Source organism: Cercospora kikuchii (assembly GCF_019650295.1).
Source record: "Cercospora kikuchii DNA, contig_00005, whole genome shotgun sequence".
NCBI classification, from domain to species: domain Eukaryota; kingdom Fungi; phylum Ascomycota; class Dothideomycetes; order Mycosphaerellales; family Mycosphaerellaceae; genus Cercospora; species Cercospora kikuchii.
In genome coordinates, this window is record NW_025408586.1 from 979,830 (window position 1) to 994,751 (window position 14,922).

At 54.4% G+C, this 14,922-nt stretch overlaps 5 protein-coding genes across 5 annotated transcripts; 1 reads left to right on the forward strand and 4 right to left on the reverse strand.

Annotated features, from left to right (window-relative positions):
* Positions 1 to 785: 785 nt before the first annotated feature.
* CKM354_000817200 (uncharacterized protein) lies at positions 786 to 4,361 on the forward strand (the record flags this gene model as incomplete). The annotated part of the gene is made up of 1 exon (XM_044803540.1): positions 786 to 4,361. One exon carries the CDS (start codon positions 786 to 788, stop codon positions 4,359 to 4,361), a length of 3,576 nt encoding a protein of 1,191 aa, XP_044659475.1.
* Positions 4,362 to 4,557: 196 nt separating this feature from the next.
* CKM354_000817300 (uncharacterized protein) lies at positions 4,558 to 5,340 on the reverse strand (the record flags this gene model as incomplete). Its single annotated transcript, XM_044803541.1, has 2 exons — positions 4,558 to 5,033; positions 5,103 to 5,340. The coding sequence occupies 2 exons, from the start codon at positions 5,338 to 5,340 to the stop codon at positions 4,558 to 4,560; spliced, it is 714 nt and encodes a 237-aa protein (XP_044659476.1).
* A 1,291-nt stretch (positions 5,341 to 6,631) lies between these two features.
* CKM354_000817400 (uncharacterized protein) lies at positions 6,632 to 8,494 on the reverse strand (the record flags this gene model as incomplete). Its single annotated transcript, XM_044803542.1, has 1 exon — positions 6,632 to 8,494. The coding sequence occupies one exon, from the start codon at positions 8,492 to 8,494 to the stop codon at positions 6,632 to 6,634; it is 1,863 nt and encodes a 620-aa protein (XP_044659477.1).
* Positions 8,495 to 8,912: 418 nt separating this feature from the next.
* CKM354_000817500 (uncharacterized protein) lies at positions 8,913 to 10,448 on the reverse strand (the record flags this gene model as incomplete). The annotated part of the gene is made up of 1 exon (XM_044803543.1): positions 8,913 to 10,448. One exon carries the CDS (start codon positions 10,446 to 10,448, stop codon positions 8,913 to 8,915), a length of 1,536 nt encoding a protein of 511 aa, XP_044659478.1.
* Positions 10,449 to 13,302: 2,854 nt separating this feature from the next.
* Positions 13,303 to 14,029, reverse strand: CKM354_000817600 (uncharacterized protein; the record flags this gene model as incomplete). The annotated part of the gene is made up of 3 exons (XM_044803544.1): positions 13,303 to 13,751; positions 13,814 to 13,880; positions 13,946 to 14,029. The coding sequence occupies 3 exons, from the start codon at positions 14,027 to 14,029 to the stop codon at positions 13,303 to 13,305; spliced, it is 600 nt and encodes a 199-aa protein (XP_044659479.1).
* Between the last annotated feature and the right edge of the window lie 893 nt (positions 14,030 to 14,922).

Sequence of the window (14,922 nt, forward strand, 5' to 3'; positions counted from 1 at the left end):
GGCGTCTTGACAAGACACGTAGTGCTTCATCACAAGCCAAAATGTTCACTTTCACAAGACTGAAGCCTCCCATCAATTCACCTCCTTTCACTTGGAGATTGAGTTCCGAGGCTCACAAGCTTCGACATTGCCTCGAACCTCATTAACTTCGACCTCTACCACTCCGACAAACAACTTCACTCCACAATGCCAGACTCAATCACCTTCCACAGGCTCTTGCCTCATGTCACTGGATGAGGTTTCGAACACCAGCGCCCCCTACCAGCCGCGATCCGCAACTGCGCCGACGACCGCAAAGTCCACAATTCTGGACAAATCGACTGGAAAAGGTCCAAACAACTACGACCTCTTGCACCCCGACAGTCACCAAGTACGTCCTGCCTTCCACCCTCAGGCCAACATAGAAGGCCGTCTTCGCATTTTCTTCGCGAACGAGAAGTTCGGTGATGCGCCTCAACCTCCTTGAGTGCAACGACGATCACTATGCGAAGCTCGGCATAATCGCAACATCACTGCTCGCCTGCTCATCGTTTGCGGCCTCACACACTGTTTGATCTCCTTGTGAGAGCATCGAATTGACGGCCAGCAATCTCAACTGCTGGCGCTGTCCTGTCAGCCTGTGACCTGCTCGCCAAAGGACAATTGCACACTCGCAGTACGCAACGGGCTCTGCTGATACCTGCATCAGGGTTTCCGATACCACGAGCTTGCACACGAACATCCACGTGCCAAGTAAGCCTAGCGGTCACTCGTGCAGACAAATGTCACGTCACGAGGGCCCATCGATGTTGCTGGCTCGTTCCAACATGTCCTTTTTGCCAGGTAATAGCGGACCGGCAGTCGATTCTGGTATGGACGATATAGACTGGCAGTGGGATTCAGATGATGATCAGAAAGATAGCCGGCTTACAGAGTACACAGCTCATCACAAGCAAACACATCAAGGTACACCAATGGAGCTGCATCCGCCAGAGGCTTCGGTACCACGTTTCAGCCGTCTCCGAGGAAGCCTCGGTCTCAAACGGCCATACAACATGATTGAGACGAAGGCGCCGCAAGATATCACGAAGAGGAGAAAGATTGACACAACTCCAGCTCCGCAGCGGTCCTCGGTTTCGTTGCTATCTGAGAGCGCGGATGCCAAACCGCGGATGCCATTGAGAACATCTACTGCTTTGGCTCGGCCAGCGTCTTATCGGACGACCAATGGACCATTCGTGGAGGTGGAGTCCGATGATTCTGACGACGAAGCGGCATCACCACCAGCCCCGGCACCGACCTCGCCGCCCAAACATCTGTTCTACGGGTCGTCTCGTATTTTGGAGTCGAATGCCGACAAGACATTGGCAGAAAGTGCTGCATGGCGCGAGAAGGCCCAGCGGAAGAAACAAGCTGCTCAGAAAGAGGCGCTGAAGGATAATTCAGGGCGGAGGAAGACACCAGAACATCGCTTCGCATCTAATAACACCCTCATAGATCACGGAGAGCCATCACGGCTGCGACCCACAGAGACGCTAGGCCCGCGGCTGCAGAGTCTGCCGGGCGCGAAAGCTCGATCATCCTCAAAGCCTCTCGCACAGGACGTTATCACCATCGACTCTGATTCAGAAAGTTCTCCCCAGCCTCGCCGATCGAAGACCAGAAACCCAACCAAGAGCTCTACACGCCACAAGAGCTCTGCACGCCACAAGAATTCCGAACAGCACTCGAGGTCCGATGCTCCAACTACCGGGCAGGCTGAACTTGCATCGAGGTCAGATCGACTTCAGCGTTTTAAGAAGGAGCGTTCGTTTGTCGCATCTTCTACGCCACAGTCGACAATTCAGCCCAGTATTGAGATCCCAGATGTCGCTGCGAGTATTGAAAAGGCCGACGACAGACGGAAGCGAATTGATGCAGAGGAGTTGAAGAACTTCGAAGAGAGAATGGCTTTAGAGCTTGAACGTGGCCGGGCGGAGCAACAGCGCAAAGAACGGCAACGCGAGGCAGATGCAGCTCTGAGGCATCAACGTGAGGAAGAAGCCCGAGCCAAACGAGAACAGGCGTCCAAATCCCGACAAGCTGCAGTTGAGCTCCAGCGGCAGAAGGAAGTAGAAAGACAGCGGAAGAAAGAGATTGACGACAAACTTCACAAGGAGCTCGCGGAGCAATTGCGGCGAACGCGCGAAGATAACATCAAGAAGAAGGCAGACGCAGACGCTAAGCGGCAGAAAGAGAAAGCCGAGGAGGAGCGTCGGCGAGATGCAGAGCGCACACGCTCGATCGAGCAGAAGAAAGCCAAGCTGGCGAAGCGTTCGTCGATTCTAGACGAGGAAGCTCAAAAGAAGAGAGATGAGCGAATTCGGCAGAAACGGGAACGCGCAGCTCGCAACAGGCAGGCAGAGCAAGAAGACGACAATGCCGACGAGCTGATTGTTGAGGAAGCTCCGAAGCCAAAGTACAAAAGTGTCACCGCTACTGCACGAGGCTTGGAGCTCAGCAGCAAGCTGGCTGCTGAGCAAGACGACGTGAACACTGACACATACGCGCCTACGCCGACTTTGGCATCGAAACCTCTCGCCCTTAACAGCGCAGCCGGCGTGAAAGCAGTGGAGTCGGCATCGAAACACTCCGGTCCCAATTCTGCTCGCACTGGCCATGCTCGCGTGCTGGGCGAGATCCTTGACGAAGACGCCAAGCTAGTACAGTGGAAGGATACTGGAGACCAGTGGCCTGCCATCGTCGCCAAGTACGAAAACGTCACCGGAATCAAGCGCTCAGGAGAAACGCTGCGCAAGCGTTACAGACAAGTCAGCGACGCTCTGAGCGAGGCTGACGTGGGCCTGATGCTAAAGCAGCGCATGTTCAGAGGTGATGAGGATGCTCGACGTGAAGTGAATCGATTGATACACAGACAGTGGCCACTACCAGCAAAGCACGCCCTCAGCAAGGACACCGCTAAAGGCCCGAACGGCAATCTCACCAGGCGTCAGATACCTCAGGACTCGCTTCCAGCGCCTGGAGAAATCCTGCCCATTGATGCGCTGCTCGTACGCTGGCGTCGCGATGGCATGTTTTGGTCCAATGTTATCAAGAACTACGAGATCACCGTGGGCCTACGCAAACGTGAGGACGCCCTCAGAGCTCGGTTCAATGAGGTGGACAGATCTCTGGAAGATGCTAACGTGTTCGATGATGAAATCGAAGCTCTCTCAAATGACGCTCCAGGCGCAAGAGCCAAAGTCAACGGCAAAGTCTGGCAGGTCTGGCCACCAGTGATCAAGCCTCAACAGACACAGCGTGCAGAACGCCCAGAAGCTAGACCTTGGGGAAGACCGCCTAAGTTTGGTCCCTTTAGGTCTGGATCTGGACCACAGCGCCTTGAACCCCTCCCTCGTCCTGCTGTTACCATTCAGACGCTGCCCCAGACCAATGAGGACTCAGACACAGAGGACTTCAGTCCGCAGCCGAGGCCCAGCATTAGTGGAAAGACCATCAATAACCAAGTTTTCCGCGACTGGATGCAGCCCCGGGATGATGATGCCGTGGAGGTTGATGATTCGAGCTCTACGTTGATATCAACTGACGACCACGAGTCCGACATCGACGAAAAAGATCCCGGGGACTGCTACTACTTCGTCTGGCGCGTCTACAGGCGAGAGTTGACCGCTGAGGACGTAGAGGCAGAGGTCGACATCGAAGAGATTGGATGGCAAGAATGTGGTACCACGTACGAGGATCTTGACGAAGCCAACGATGCCGCAGAACAGGAAACCAAGCTCGTTCTTCCGGGCGGTCTGGACTTCCGAGACGTCGAACTATCTACAGACAAGGTGATCCACCAAGATTGCTCTCAATTCACCGTCAGTAGCGCCGAGGTTGGCACTTTGCAAGTCAAGGTCGATGTATGTGTGCGTTTGCCGAACGACAGAATCCTTCCCAAGACCAAAAAAGGTTGGATTGGAGCCAACATCTACTACGTCACAACCCGCACAACGACGACAACTACCAAAAAGTCCGACGAAAACCCCAGCGAGACGATCACCGATAGATATATTCGTGAAGGTCCCATCACCGGCACCTTCACATCACACCTCCATCACGCCAACTCCCGGTCTGCGAACATTTTTGCTGAGCGTATGCTGGCCAAGACTGTCGATTTGAGACTCAATAGGATTGAGAAGATGAGAAAAGTGGAGGAGTTGTTGCAGAGTATGCAGTGGGATGAGAAAATTGGAGGGGAGAAGTTCTATGGCAAGCACGAGACTCCAGAAAAGGGGAAGGTGTTTGAGGTCTGGACTGAAGTGGCTAGGTTGGCTGGACCGAGAAATCATTTTCAGTTCAGCAAAGCCTCGGAGAAAGACAAAGAACGCGGCTGGTGAAGTAGTTGTGAGACAGGAATTTTGATTTTTGTTTTTGAGCTGAAGTCTGAGCTTCATATTATGCGAAAGACAGTGGTTGGTTCTGAAAGCGTCCAGAAGACCTCCGATCACCGTTGCAAGTGTTTTGCCATCTGCGAGTCCACACACCGCTTCTTCTGTCTCTCATCTAGCTCCCCCACCTAGCAACGGAGCAACTTCAGAGTTCCACGCCCCGAATCGGAAACTCCACATACCCCTTCCCACTCACAAACGTTGCCTGCCACGGCACCTCGGCACCTTTCTCTCCCTCTGCCAAGTCCAAGAAGAACTTCGCATGCCCCTCGCCGGAAACACCATTATATATGGGCCCGCCAACTTCAGTCCTTTCATCCACGTAGTGGAATCTGATTCCCTTCTTGCTGTACACCAGATCCGCTTCAGCGATCAGATACGCTGTTGCGGATTTGCCGACGCCAAGGGTCAAGAGGCCTGGTATTGGCTTTTGTTCGTTAAGGAGGTTACCTGTGAAGAAGAAAGTCTTGCGCGTTGAGGAAGGGAGAGTATTGAAAGATTTGAGAGCTTCCTGCGAGGTAACGAAAGGGCTTGTGGTGTTTATGGTGAGGTCTGTGGTGAAGTCCGAGAGAGAAACGTGGTTGAGGGTGTCGGCGGCTCCGCCAAAATGAGCGGCTGCGGCTGTGGAGGGGCATCAGTATATTGTGCTTCATTGGGTCGTTATCAGTTGGACTTCGCGGATGGATTTACCATTGTAAATCACAACATTCGGCTCTCCCAACTTCCTCCTCGTTTCTTCGAATGCTTTGGTAATACTTTCTGGCTTGGTGGCATCGACCACGAGATGAAGGTTATTCTCCGTGCTATCCTCCGGTTTCAGAGACCGTGAAGCTTGTGCGACTTTGTAGCCAGCTGCTAGAAAGGTCTTGACAGTTGAGGCTCCGATGTTGGCACCGCTACCGATGAAGAGAAGGATTTTTGAGGCCATCTTTCTCGCTATGTCGCAGTCAAAATAAGTTGCGCTGAAACAAATCTCGCTGTTTAGTCGTTGGAAAAGTTGTTGTTATGCTTTTATATAGTTGTGTGCCAGGGCAGAGCTGAAGTCGGCATATGTGGCTTATGAAGCCGGAGCTTATGTATAGCTCTTCCCCGGTCCGTCTCAGCTGGAAGCGTGCAATGCTTTGTCAGTGTCGCACGCAATAGGACCTCAGCTTGTTGTCCATTGGTGGAAGCGCTTTGCCAGAGGTAATGTAGTCGTCTATTCTCCGCCGACAAGACGGCGTGGAATCGAAGCCGAATGGCCACGACTGAGGTCAACTACACTCTGTGGAGGGGACATGGCTCGAAAGACAATTGTTTGAAGGCCAGTTTCTTCTCTCGTCTAGTGTTCTCTAGACAGTGGATGGCACTGCCATAGGCTCGATATCTCCACCGAATGGCAAACTTGCTTCGACTTCCTGAGGAAAAGCGTCGATGAGGCTTTCTCGCCCAAGAACAAACTCAGCGAAAGATGAAATTTCCCGCATAGCCTGCTCGATCAGCAGATTGGACTTGATCTCTTTCAGCAGCTTCTGCGGCGTTCTACGGCGTAGCTGTGGAGAACAGAGACGTACGAACGATTCTGCCAATAATTTCAAAATGCGGTTGAGCTCCCATTGTTTCCCTTTGCAGTGCCACTTGCACAGTCGACCTGCAAGATCCAGAGTTATCGTAGCCGGGAAAATCGTGAACGCCTGATCATCATCAAGAGACCTCTCTTGCATCACAGCCCAGTCAAGATCATCTTGCCGCAAACCTCTTTTGATTAGCCGCGAGCGGAGATTGCACTCAATATCGCGTCCTCCTGCTTCACCGATATATATATATATATATATCGAGATGTCCCGGATTGTTTCCGCCCCAACAGCAGGCTGTATGCTGACCGAACGGAGTGATGAGAAGGTTGAGTGGGAAGAGAAGGGCGGAACAAAAAATTGTGCTTGAATTGGCCTGAGCTTTCAAGGCCTTCCTAAGGACATGTCGCTACCACGGACTCCGTCGACCACAGACCTACATTGCAACGCAACATTGCCACCAGGAAGAAGCACAGCGGATGCTGTCGCTGTATAGTAGGTCGTGCAAGATCTTGCGTTGCGAACTCATATGCAGTTTCGGGTTGTCAAGATTATCGGAGGAAAGAATAGGCTCCTCCTGAGCCGTCCTGGACATTCATTCAAAGTAGCTAGATGTCATCGTGCCCGCGTCTCAGGATGAAGCTGCTGCATCCATCGCAGCGTCTTTCAGCCAACACTCTCAGCTTTGAGCTCCACTTCAGTCTCTTTACCTTTCGAGGTCGCTGGTATTTCGAAATCGTCAGGCACACCTCTCGCTGCCCTCCCCAGATCTCCATACGTGGGGCCGACCCAACAGCCAAGCATAGAGCTCCACTGACAGCCGCCAGCCAATAGCCGCTGAACCATTTTGTATTCCATGAGACCAGCATACGAAAGTCCAGTCTTGGGATCTCGGAATTTCGCAGGAAAGGGCGTGAGGGCACATTTCGCTTTTGTCGGGGGAGGCGGAAGATGCTCTTTAGCTGTCGCACGCTTTTTATGCGTGAGATACCGTGCTTCTTCTGGTGCGAAGTGAGGATATGAGCCCGGCAGAAGTATCGACGCCACTGGAGTAGGCTCTAGTAGATTCTCCTTCTGCGCTTTTGATGAGCCGCGCTTGCTTGTCGTGGGCGCATCGAGGTTCTCAAACGCCTCGAGCATGATCAAAGAGCGCTGGGCTTGTTCCTTAATAAGAGGAGGCGGGGGAGGCTCCGGTACTTGTTGCTGAGATGTGTTCAGCTGAAACTGGCCGTATGTACCATATGGTGGCAATCCGTGATAGATAGGAGCTTGGCCTGGCGTGTGCTGAGCCGCCGACGGCTGCGGCGCTAACATGGGCAGTCCACTTCCAGCAACCGGCGGTGTATTAAGTGCCGGAGTACTGGGCGTATAGGCGCCCGGCTGGAGCGGTGTCGACGTGCCAGAACCATTTGCATATTCGTGAATGCCATCTAACCAGGACGAAGGACCGGCTGTTGGTGGTTCAGGCTGCGGAGGAGGAAGCGCAGGTTGCAGAGGTCGGCTGCCAGGGAAGCCCGGTGTCGCCGGCACACTTGGTGGTGCGGGACTTCCGTTGGCTGTGGCGTACTCTGTCGAGTGCCCTGAAGCAAGCTCGTCCTTGCCTACATCGCCATTGGCACTCACGCCTCCAGCACTGCCTGGCCGGTCCTTGATTTCGTCCACTTTCTGGCTGCCATGCAAGCGATTGTCCTTGATCTTGTCCCCTTCCCACAGCACACTACCACTCCAGTATCTGATCACTGGCCCCTCTATCCCTCGTCGCCGCTTCGCAGCCAGAGCCTCCTCTCGCAGCCGTTGTCTTTCCGCCTCTTCTCTCTCCCATCTGCCAAACTCCTTAGCCGTCTCCTTCTCGATCTTGGCAGCTTTGGCAAACCGTTCCTCCTGCGTGAGCACGGCACGTGTGTTGGCCTTCACCTTCGCAGCATGATTCGCCATGACCTTCTTCTGCTTCTCACTCCGCGCGATGCTTTGTTTCAGGTTGGTATGCACCATCTCTCGGTTCGCAACAGCTGTCGACCGACTCGACTGTCTGACAGGCATATCAGCCTCGGTGGGTAGCCAGTTCTGCCTCTCGCTCTTCTTCTTAGGCCTCTCCACCGGCGTAGCAGATCCATCCTCCGTCTTGACATCGTCGGCCAGCTTGACCCTCTTTTTCTGCCCAATCTTAGGAAGTCGCATCTTCGCTTCCTCCATCTTTCGCTTCCGCTTCAGCTGAGCGCGTTCCTGCTTCTTCAACTCCCGCTCGCCCTCCAAGTCCTCCTTCTCGCCGTCCTGCGGAGGTCCAGCATCGTCTTCGTCGCCCGAAGAGGACATCGCATCGTCATCGTCTTTGTCGGATCCCACGAATTCGCCCTGATCATCCTCATCTTCGGCAAGAAGCTGTTTCTGCAGCTCTTCATCGTCCAGGATCTCGCGGAGTGACGAATATAGGTTTCCCGCGGTCGCTCGTTTCGCGCGCGTAGCGATGAGTCCGGATGTGGCGACATCTTCGTCCCCAGAAGACGAGCCAGAGGTCTCGTCGTCGGACATTATGAAAATATTCAAGTTGTTGTCGGAAAGTCGTCGCGTGAACGCGAAGTTGAGTCGCGATGTGGAGGGACACGCGGCGAGCGCTCCCGGCGTTCCGAGGTTCGGCCGAACGAGATAGATTCACTTCTGACACACTTGGCGACAGGACACGTGCATCGCCTACTACCGACTCAATAGAGTAATGAAACAGGTGGGCTGATGAAAGTATGAAAAAACTAGCCTCAATGCAGCGCGACTGAAATTTGCTTTTATCTACGTGCAAGGTCGTGTATTTCAGGTACCTCGTCAGAGCCATGAACGGCTCACCTCTTTCCAACAAGACAGGAAGCTCTCTGAGAGGCTGATCATCTGAGCCCCAAGTCATGACAAACAGCTAACATCCGTCACAGAAATTTGAGCAATAGCCCAGCGCATCGCACTAAGCCTTGAACTTGCCAACAATGCACTGCTTAACCAGCGGCAAATCAGTAAATCCTCCACTGCCGCTCTTGGTTGGAGTCTCCGCCAACTCATAACTGCTGTCGAACTTTCCAGCCGCCCAGCCTGTCCATCCCAGATAGACATCAGAATACTCGTTCAAGACATCAAATTGCTTGCAAAGGTTGGCCAAGCAAGTCTCATCAGTCGAGCCACCACCCGTCTCAGTCAAGATGGCCTGACGCTTGTTCTGCCTCAAATAGTCTCCGAGCTCACGGAACGAGTCGGCGTTGTCGGTGACGCAGTTCGTGTGAGTACCGCTTCCATCGGAATCAAGGTACTGGTGCACATCGAAGATGAGATTGGTGGTTGAGCCATCGAGGTTCTTGACTGCAGAGAGAGCTTCGGCTGAGCCGTCAGAGATGTAGCTGGAGGCGTGCGTCCAGTCATTGCCAGGTAGGAGGATTTTGTTTGAGGTTGCGCCGGCTTGACGGATGGCGGTGACGGCTGCTTGGACTGTGGTCGCCCATTTGCCGATATCGACATCGTGAGGCTCGTTCATGATACCAAACACAACCTTGTCGTTGTTCTTGTACTTGGACGCGAGCAGAGACCACAAGCTAGCGAATTCAGTGTTGGATGGACCACCTTGCCCGACGATGGCTCCGTTCCAGCGAGCGTAGTTGTGAATGTCGATGATGCACATCTCGGCACCAGCATCAAGACAACCTTGCATCAACTTATCATAGGTTGCGAAATTGGCCGCATCGAGCGAGCCACCGACTTGGTTGTTGACAAGGAATTGCCAGCCGACTGGCAAACGAATAGTGTTTAAGCCATCATCGCTGATGAAGTGATTGATCTGATCGATGCCGTCTTGACCGGGGTCGACTACATTCGAAGTCTGGCAGTTACCAGAGGTGTCGCAGCCGAAGTCCAAGCCTGCGATGTTGACACCAGCATAGCTGACGCCAGTCGAACCACCGCTTGCAGCAGAGCTGGTAAGAGTAGAGGCTGAGCCAGAAGCAAAGCTGGATGTGGCAAAAGTAGGGTTTGTAGGAGGAGCAGCGCCAGAAGAAGCAGGACCGGGAACAGAGATGACGGGAGCGGAGCTGACAGGAGCAGAACTGGCTGAAGCAGAACTGGCGGGAGCAGAACTGGTGGGAGCAATGATGACGGGAGCAGAGCTGACAGGGGCAGAACTGACCGGAGCGTAGCCGGCGGGAGCAGACTCAGCAGAGCTAACAGGAGCAGAGACCAGGCTGGAAATGGGACTGGCACCGGCTGCCACAGATGTGATGCTTGTCCGAGCACGACAAGCAGAAGCAGAAGTAGAGGTGTTGCCGATAGAGGTAGAGCTAGAAGAGAATGTGAAGCCAGAAGGAGCAGAGCCAGAGGGAGCAGAGCCAGAGGGAGCAGTGACCGGGCTGAAAGTGTAGTCGGTCCCGGTTGGATAAGGTATGATACCAGTTGAAGCGCGGCAAGCAGAGCCAGCTGCTGCTGCCGTAGCTGCAAAAGTCAGAATGGAAAGACGCATTGTCGTCGAACGAGTGAAGGAGTGACAAGAAGTGGAAGAATTGCTTGGGAACGAACAAGAACAGAACATCAAACGTCAAGGAAAGCTTATTATATGTGGTCTTCCGCAGCATACATACCAGTTGCCCGATGGTAGCGAGAAAAGCCGAGGAGTCCTTGAGTAATTTATCCTGAAGTGCATCGATATTGCAGTCGGCGCTCCCCACTAGAATCTGGAATCGCGTGGAACGCATCATGAGGGCCTGGAACAACCAGCGCTGAGAAATCAGCCTACCGGGCTTGAGTGCATATTTCACATCGGTCGTTGTCGACATACGGTCAAGCGAATGTAAGGAATTGATTGCATGACAGAAGGCTTGTTTCATCTTGATCTTACCGAACGAGAGATTTCGGCTAATATCCGAGTCTTCGCGTCTTCACGTGGTTGTGCCCACGGTTCTGCTCTTCTTTGCCGATGCACATTCCAAATCTCGAGGACACCTCTGCACAGTGCGTCACCAGGAGTCAGCAATTCTCTTGGCCGTGCGCGAGTGTCGATCTGTCTTGTACACCGAGCTGTCCATGTGCAGATCGCGTGGTTGTTGTGTGGTGGGTGCCAAGCCTGAGGCCCATGGTATGCCAATTCTCAAAGTAGACCTCCTGCGAGAGTACCACACATCGCAATATGATCGCTCTCATACAAATACAATACCTTGTGTCGCGATGGAGCGCGGTGACTGTATAAGAGTATCCGAGGCACAAAAAACCAAAAGACATGCTTGCGATCTGCCATGCTTGCCCCAAGTAAGGCATGTGACAAGCAGCATCTTCAAATCTTGCGGCAGGGCTTTGAGCAGGTCCATGAAGGTCTACGAATGAGAGTCCGGCCGTATCGCCATGTTGGTCACCCATCCAAAATTTCTCACTTGGCAGAGCCTTGTGCGACTGTTGTTGTCCACACTTTCACCGGATAACCCAGGCCGTTGGTCGCGTCTGAGACTGAATTTTCCTCGCTACTAATCGACCCATATAAGTTGATGATCCGGGATGGAAGGGGCTCGGCAGCCTTCACTACTTGCTGAGAGAAGGACGGCGCGAAAGTGGCAGCTGAGGAACGTTGGGAGAACGCATGGTGCAGCCGCGGCGGCGAAGTGCGCCTCTGCAAAGGTCCGTCCAGCTATTAGTAAGATTTGTCGCTACACGACAGAGCTAGAAGACCGTCCGCGTGACGAGAAGAGGTTTGAGGTCATCGACGCGCGCTGGAGTTCACTTCGGCTTAGCGAGCGACTGCTAGAGGAGATTCATTAATGGTTGGACGCAATCCTGTTGCATGTTCCATTGGAGTTGTCGAGTGCTTCGTCTAGGCGAGGCGTCCATTGCACGAGGTGCAGGCTGCGCCGCTCCGATCGTGTGCTGTTCGCTGTGGATCATAAGGCGTCGGCAGACGAGCTTGTCTTGGCTCTCGAGGGCATGCAAGAAGCAAACGCCGCGTACTTCGAAGCCATGCCGGCTGGTAGAGGAGTCATGTCGATGGAGAAGTAGACAGGAACAGAAAATTGGAAATTGAGACAATGTTGGCGGGAAGTCGCGACGGGCGAAGGCACGCCAGGGTCCGGTGGCTGGGCTGGGGAAGCACAGGCACACTGTTACAACGGTCTTATTGGCGATTGCGAGGTACCTGTCATTGCGAGCTACCTCTAATAAGTATTGCTCGTGTTGCGTCGCAAGTAGCACCAGATCCGAGTGTGGAGTGTGGACGGTCAAGTAGAAGATTCCTACAGCATGTTCTCCTCGCCCGACAGCACCATACATTGAACACCTCATTCAACAGCACACAATCCCGCTCCACTTCACGCGCAGCACGCAGCGTACCTTCCTCGCAGATGTGGCCCATTCCTTGTGCAGCGTGTCGGCACCCACAACAGCAACTCGGACGAAAAGTCCTGAAAGTGAAGAAAAGCAACCGTCCGACGACTCACCCCCAGTCGTTTCCCGCATGGGCTCATAAGCACCGGCCGCAGGTCCATTGAAGATCTCGATGACCCAGCGCGTCATGCATAGATACCTCGACTTTTGCACTTTGTGCCATAAGATTCGCCCCCGTAAATCAATGTCACCGCACGATGGCCGGAGCGATGTTGCCAATGAGCGGCGTGCAGGAAGGCCGTGACGAGAAGACGATGCTGCGCCTGCAATCAACTCCCGGTGTTCAAGGTGCGTCCAATTTCCCTTGCCACGCAGACTGCCGCGACCCAGAAATCCTCTGTTCGGAGCATTCCTCCGTGAGGCTTCGGAGGGTCCTCCGGCTCCGAAAGGCGTGAAGGATGCACCATGCTACGAGCGCTTCCAACGGCCAGGCGACGGTCGGAGCATGGATCTGGCACAGATTGATCATGGCAAGGCTTGGATATGGGATGAAATGCGATTCGAGGGTAATAGTAAGACATTATTCTGAACAGCAGCCACGCTTCCCTGACCCTGACCCTGAGAACACCTGTATCCTTCATGAACATCGTGAAATCGAGCTGGTCTCGGACAATGACTCGAGGCCAAAGCTCTGTAAGTTCTGCGCGTATGTCCAGGCTTCACAGCAAGACAAAGCAACCCCTCCGACAGCGGAAAACGACCAGGCACGGCGTCTCGCGTCACACCTGAAGGCCGGACGGATCCTCTATTTGTATGCAGCATCCGCAGCCGCGGCCAATCGGTGGCATCACATACGCTGCGTTGTGACCGCCTCGCGATGGCCGCGAGAGTAGGTGGGGAGGTGAGGAGCCTCCTGGTGAGTCCGGACATCGACGGCCTACGAGAGACGCGCTGCGGAAGGTGCAGTGTATCCATCGGACATCGTGCCGAAGCCTTAGGAAGGCTGTATGCTAGTTGTAGCTTGCGTTGTTGCTCTCCGCCAGCATTTGCGGGTCGATGTTGTCCGGCGCTTGCGCACCCCTTCCGCTAGCACCACCACCAGTACCACCACCGTGTACATCCCAATTCCGCACATCTCGAGCTTGCGTATACATGAAATTCTGCATGCCAGGCGCGAGGGTGGCGAGATAGTCTGGACCCGCTTTGTCGGGCCCATCGATCGGACGTTGTAGTTCCTCACTGGAGTGCGTGCGCTGTGTTGATGAGCGTGGAGAGAAGGCTTGAATGCGACGATATTCCTCTTCGATGGAGCTCCCTATTCGCAATCGCGCCAGGGACTCTGCCGCTTCTTGATCACTGCCGGACTGCAAGTGCTCGAGGATACCCATGGCGTGCTCCAGCTTGCGCCCTCGATCCACTAGGTCGTACTGCAGCTGCTGCCGTTTTGTGAGGCCTTCCACTGAAAACAGGTAATTGGGGTTAGTGTGTATTCTTAGTCCGTGAATCATGGAAGTGACCTACAAACATCGTATTCACACTCGAAGCCACGTTCGTGGCAGCGCGAGCACGTCGGATGCTCTCCGGAGCACTGGAGTTGGGGCGTAACGTCAGGGCCGGAGGCAAGCGCACATCGCGAAATATGGGCTTACGGACCTTGAGTTTGGCAGTCCTGCAAATGACACAAGCATTGGCGACTTGCTCTCTCCGAGCTTTGGCTTTTCCATGCCCAATATTCATGCTGAGCAGCCGTTAGCGGGAAGAGTCTTGCAGGGTAGGGAGGATGGAGCGTGCGCAGCGACTTTAGGCCTGGTCAGAGGTGTATGAATTGGGATGAAGCGGTTCTTCCACGTGGCAGGCAAGGTCGAGACCTAAATGGCAGGGCGATGTGAGCGCTGTGGCTACGGCATGAGGCGACAGAGGATCGGTACAGGCACAGCAGTCGCAGCGTATGCAGGGAGCAAGCTACTGTACTCGTCTATAGTACAAAGAGAGGGGAGGGTCGAGCCGAAGAGCACGGAGGAGTTTCCAGCTGGGAGCTGGCCCACTCGTTCCCACAACGGCAGTCAGGCAGTGATACCGGATAAAGGCGTCGAGTGCGGCAGCAGAAGCAAACCAGCGAACCAAGTTGCGTGCGTGCATGGCTCCGCTGCCGCACGGGCAGGCCTGAGCAATCCATTGAGCGTCTGCAGACAGCGAGAAGCACGCGGTCCATGCAGAGCAGCATGCAGCCCACGGCCTTGCGGCGCTTGGCTCCGCCGGCAACAGCAGAGCAGAGAGGAATGCAGCGTAGCCACGTCGTCGGTGGTGCAGCGCCTCTACCACTGCCCTCCCGCCGCCATTATTGTCGACGCGATCGCGAACTCTTGGCACATCGTCTTCGGCGTGGCGACACATCAGCAGCATTGATTGAAGTCGTGATGATGAGAGACGGTATTTGCAATGATGCTGCGCGCTGCCGCCGTGACAGCGCGATGCGGCGATCTCTCGATTGGCGATGCCCAAAGTCGTAGTGGTGAAGACGGCTTGGGGAGGGCGGGAAGACGGCAGCGTGGAGATCTGCGATCCTGGCAGCGGCGCGCAGCTCCTCCTCCGATAGCTTGTGGCGCCCACATGGCGCAGCTCTACACATC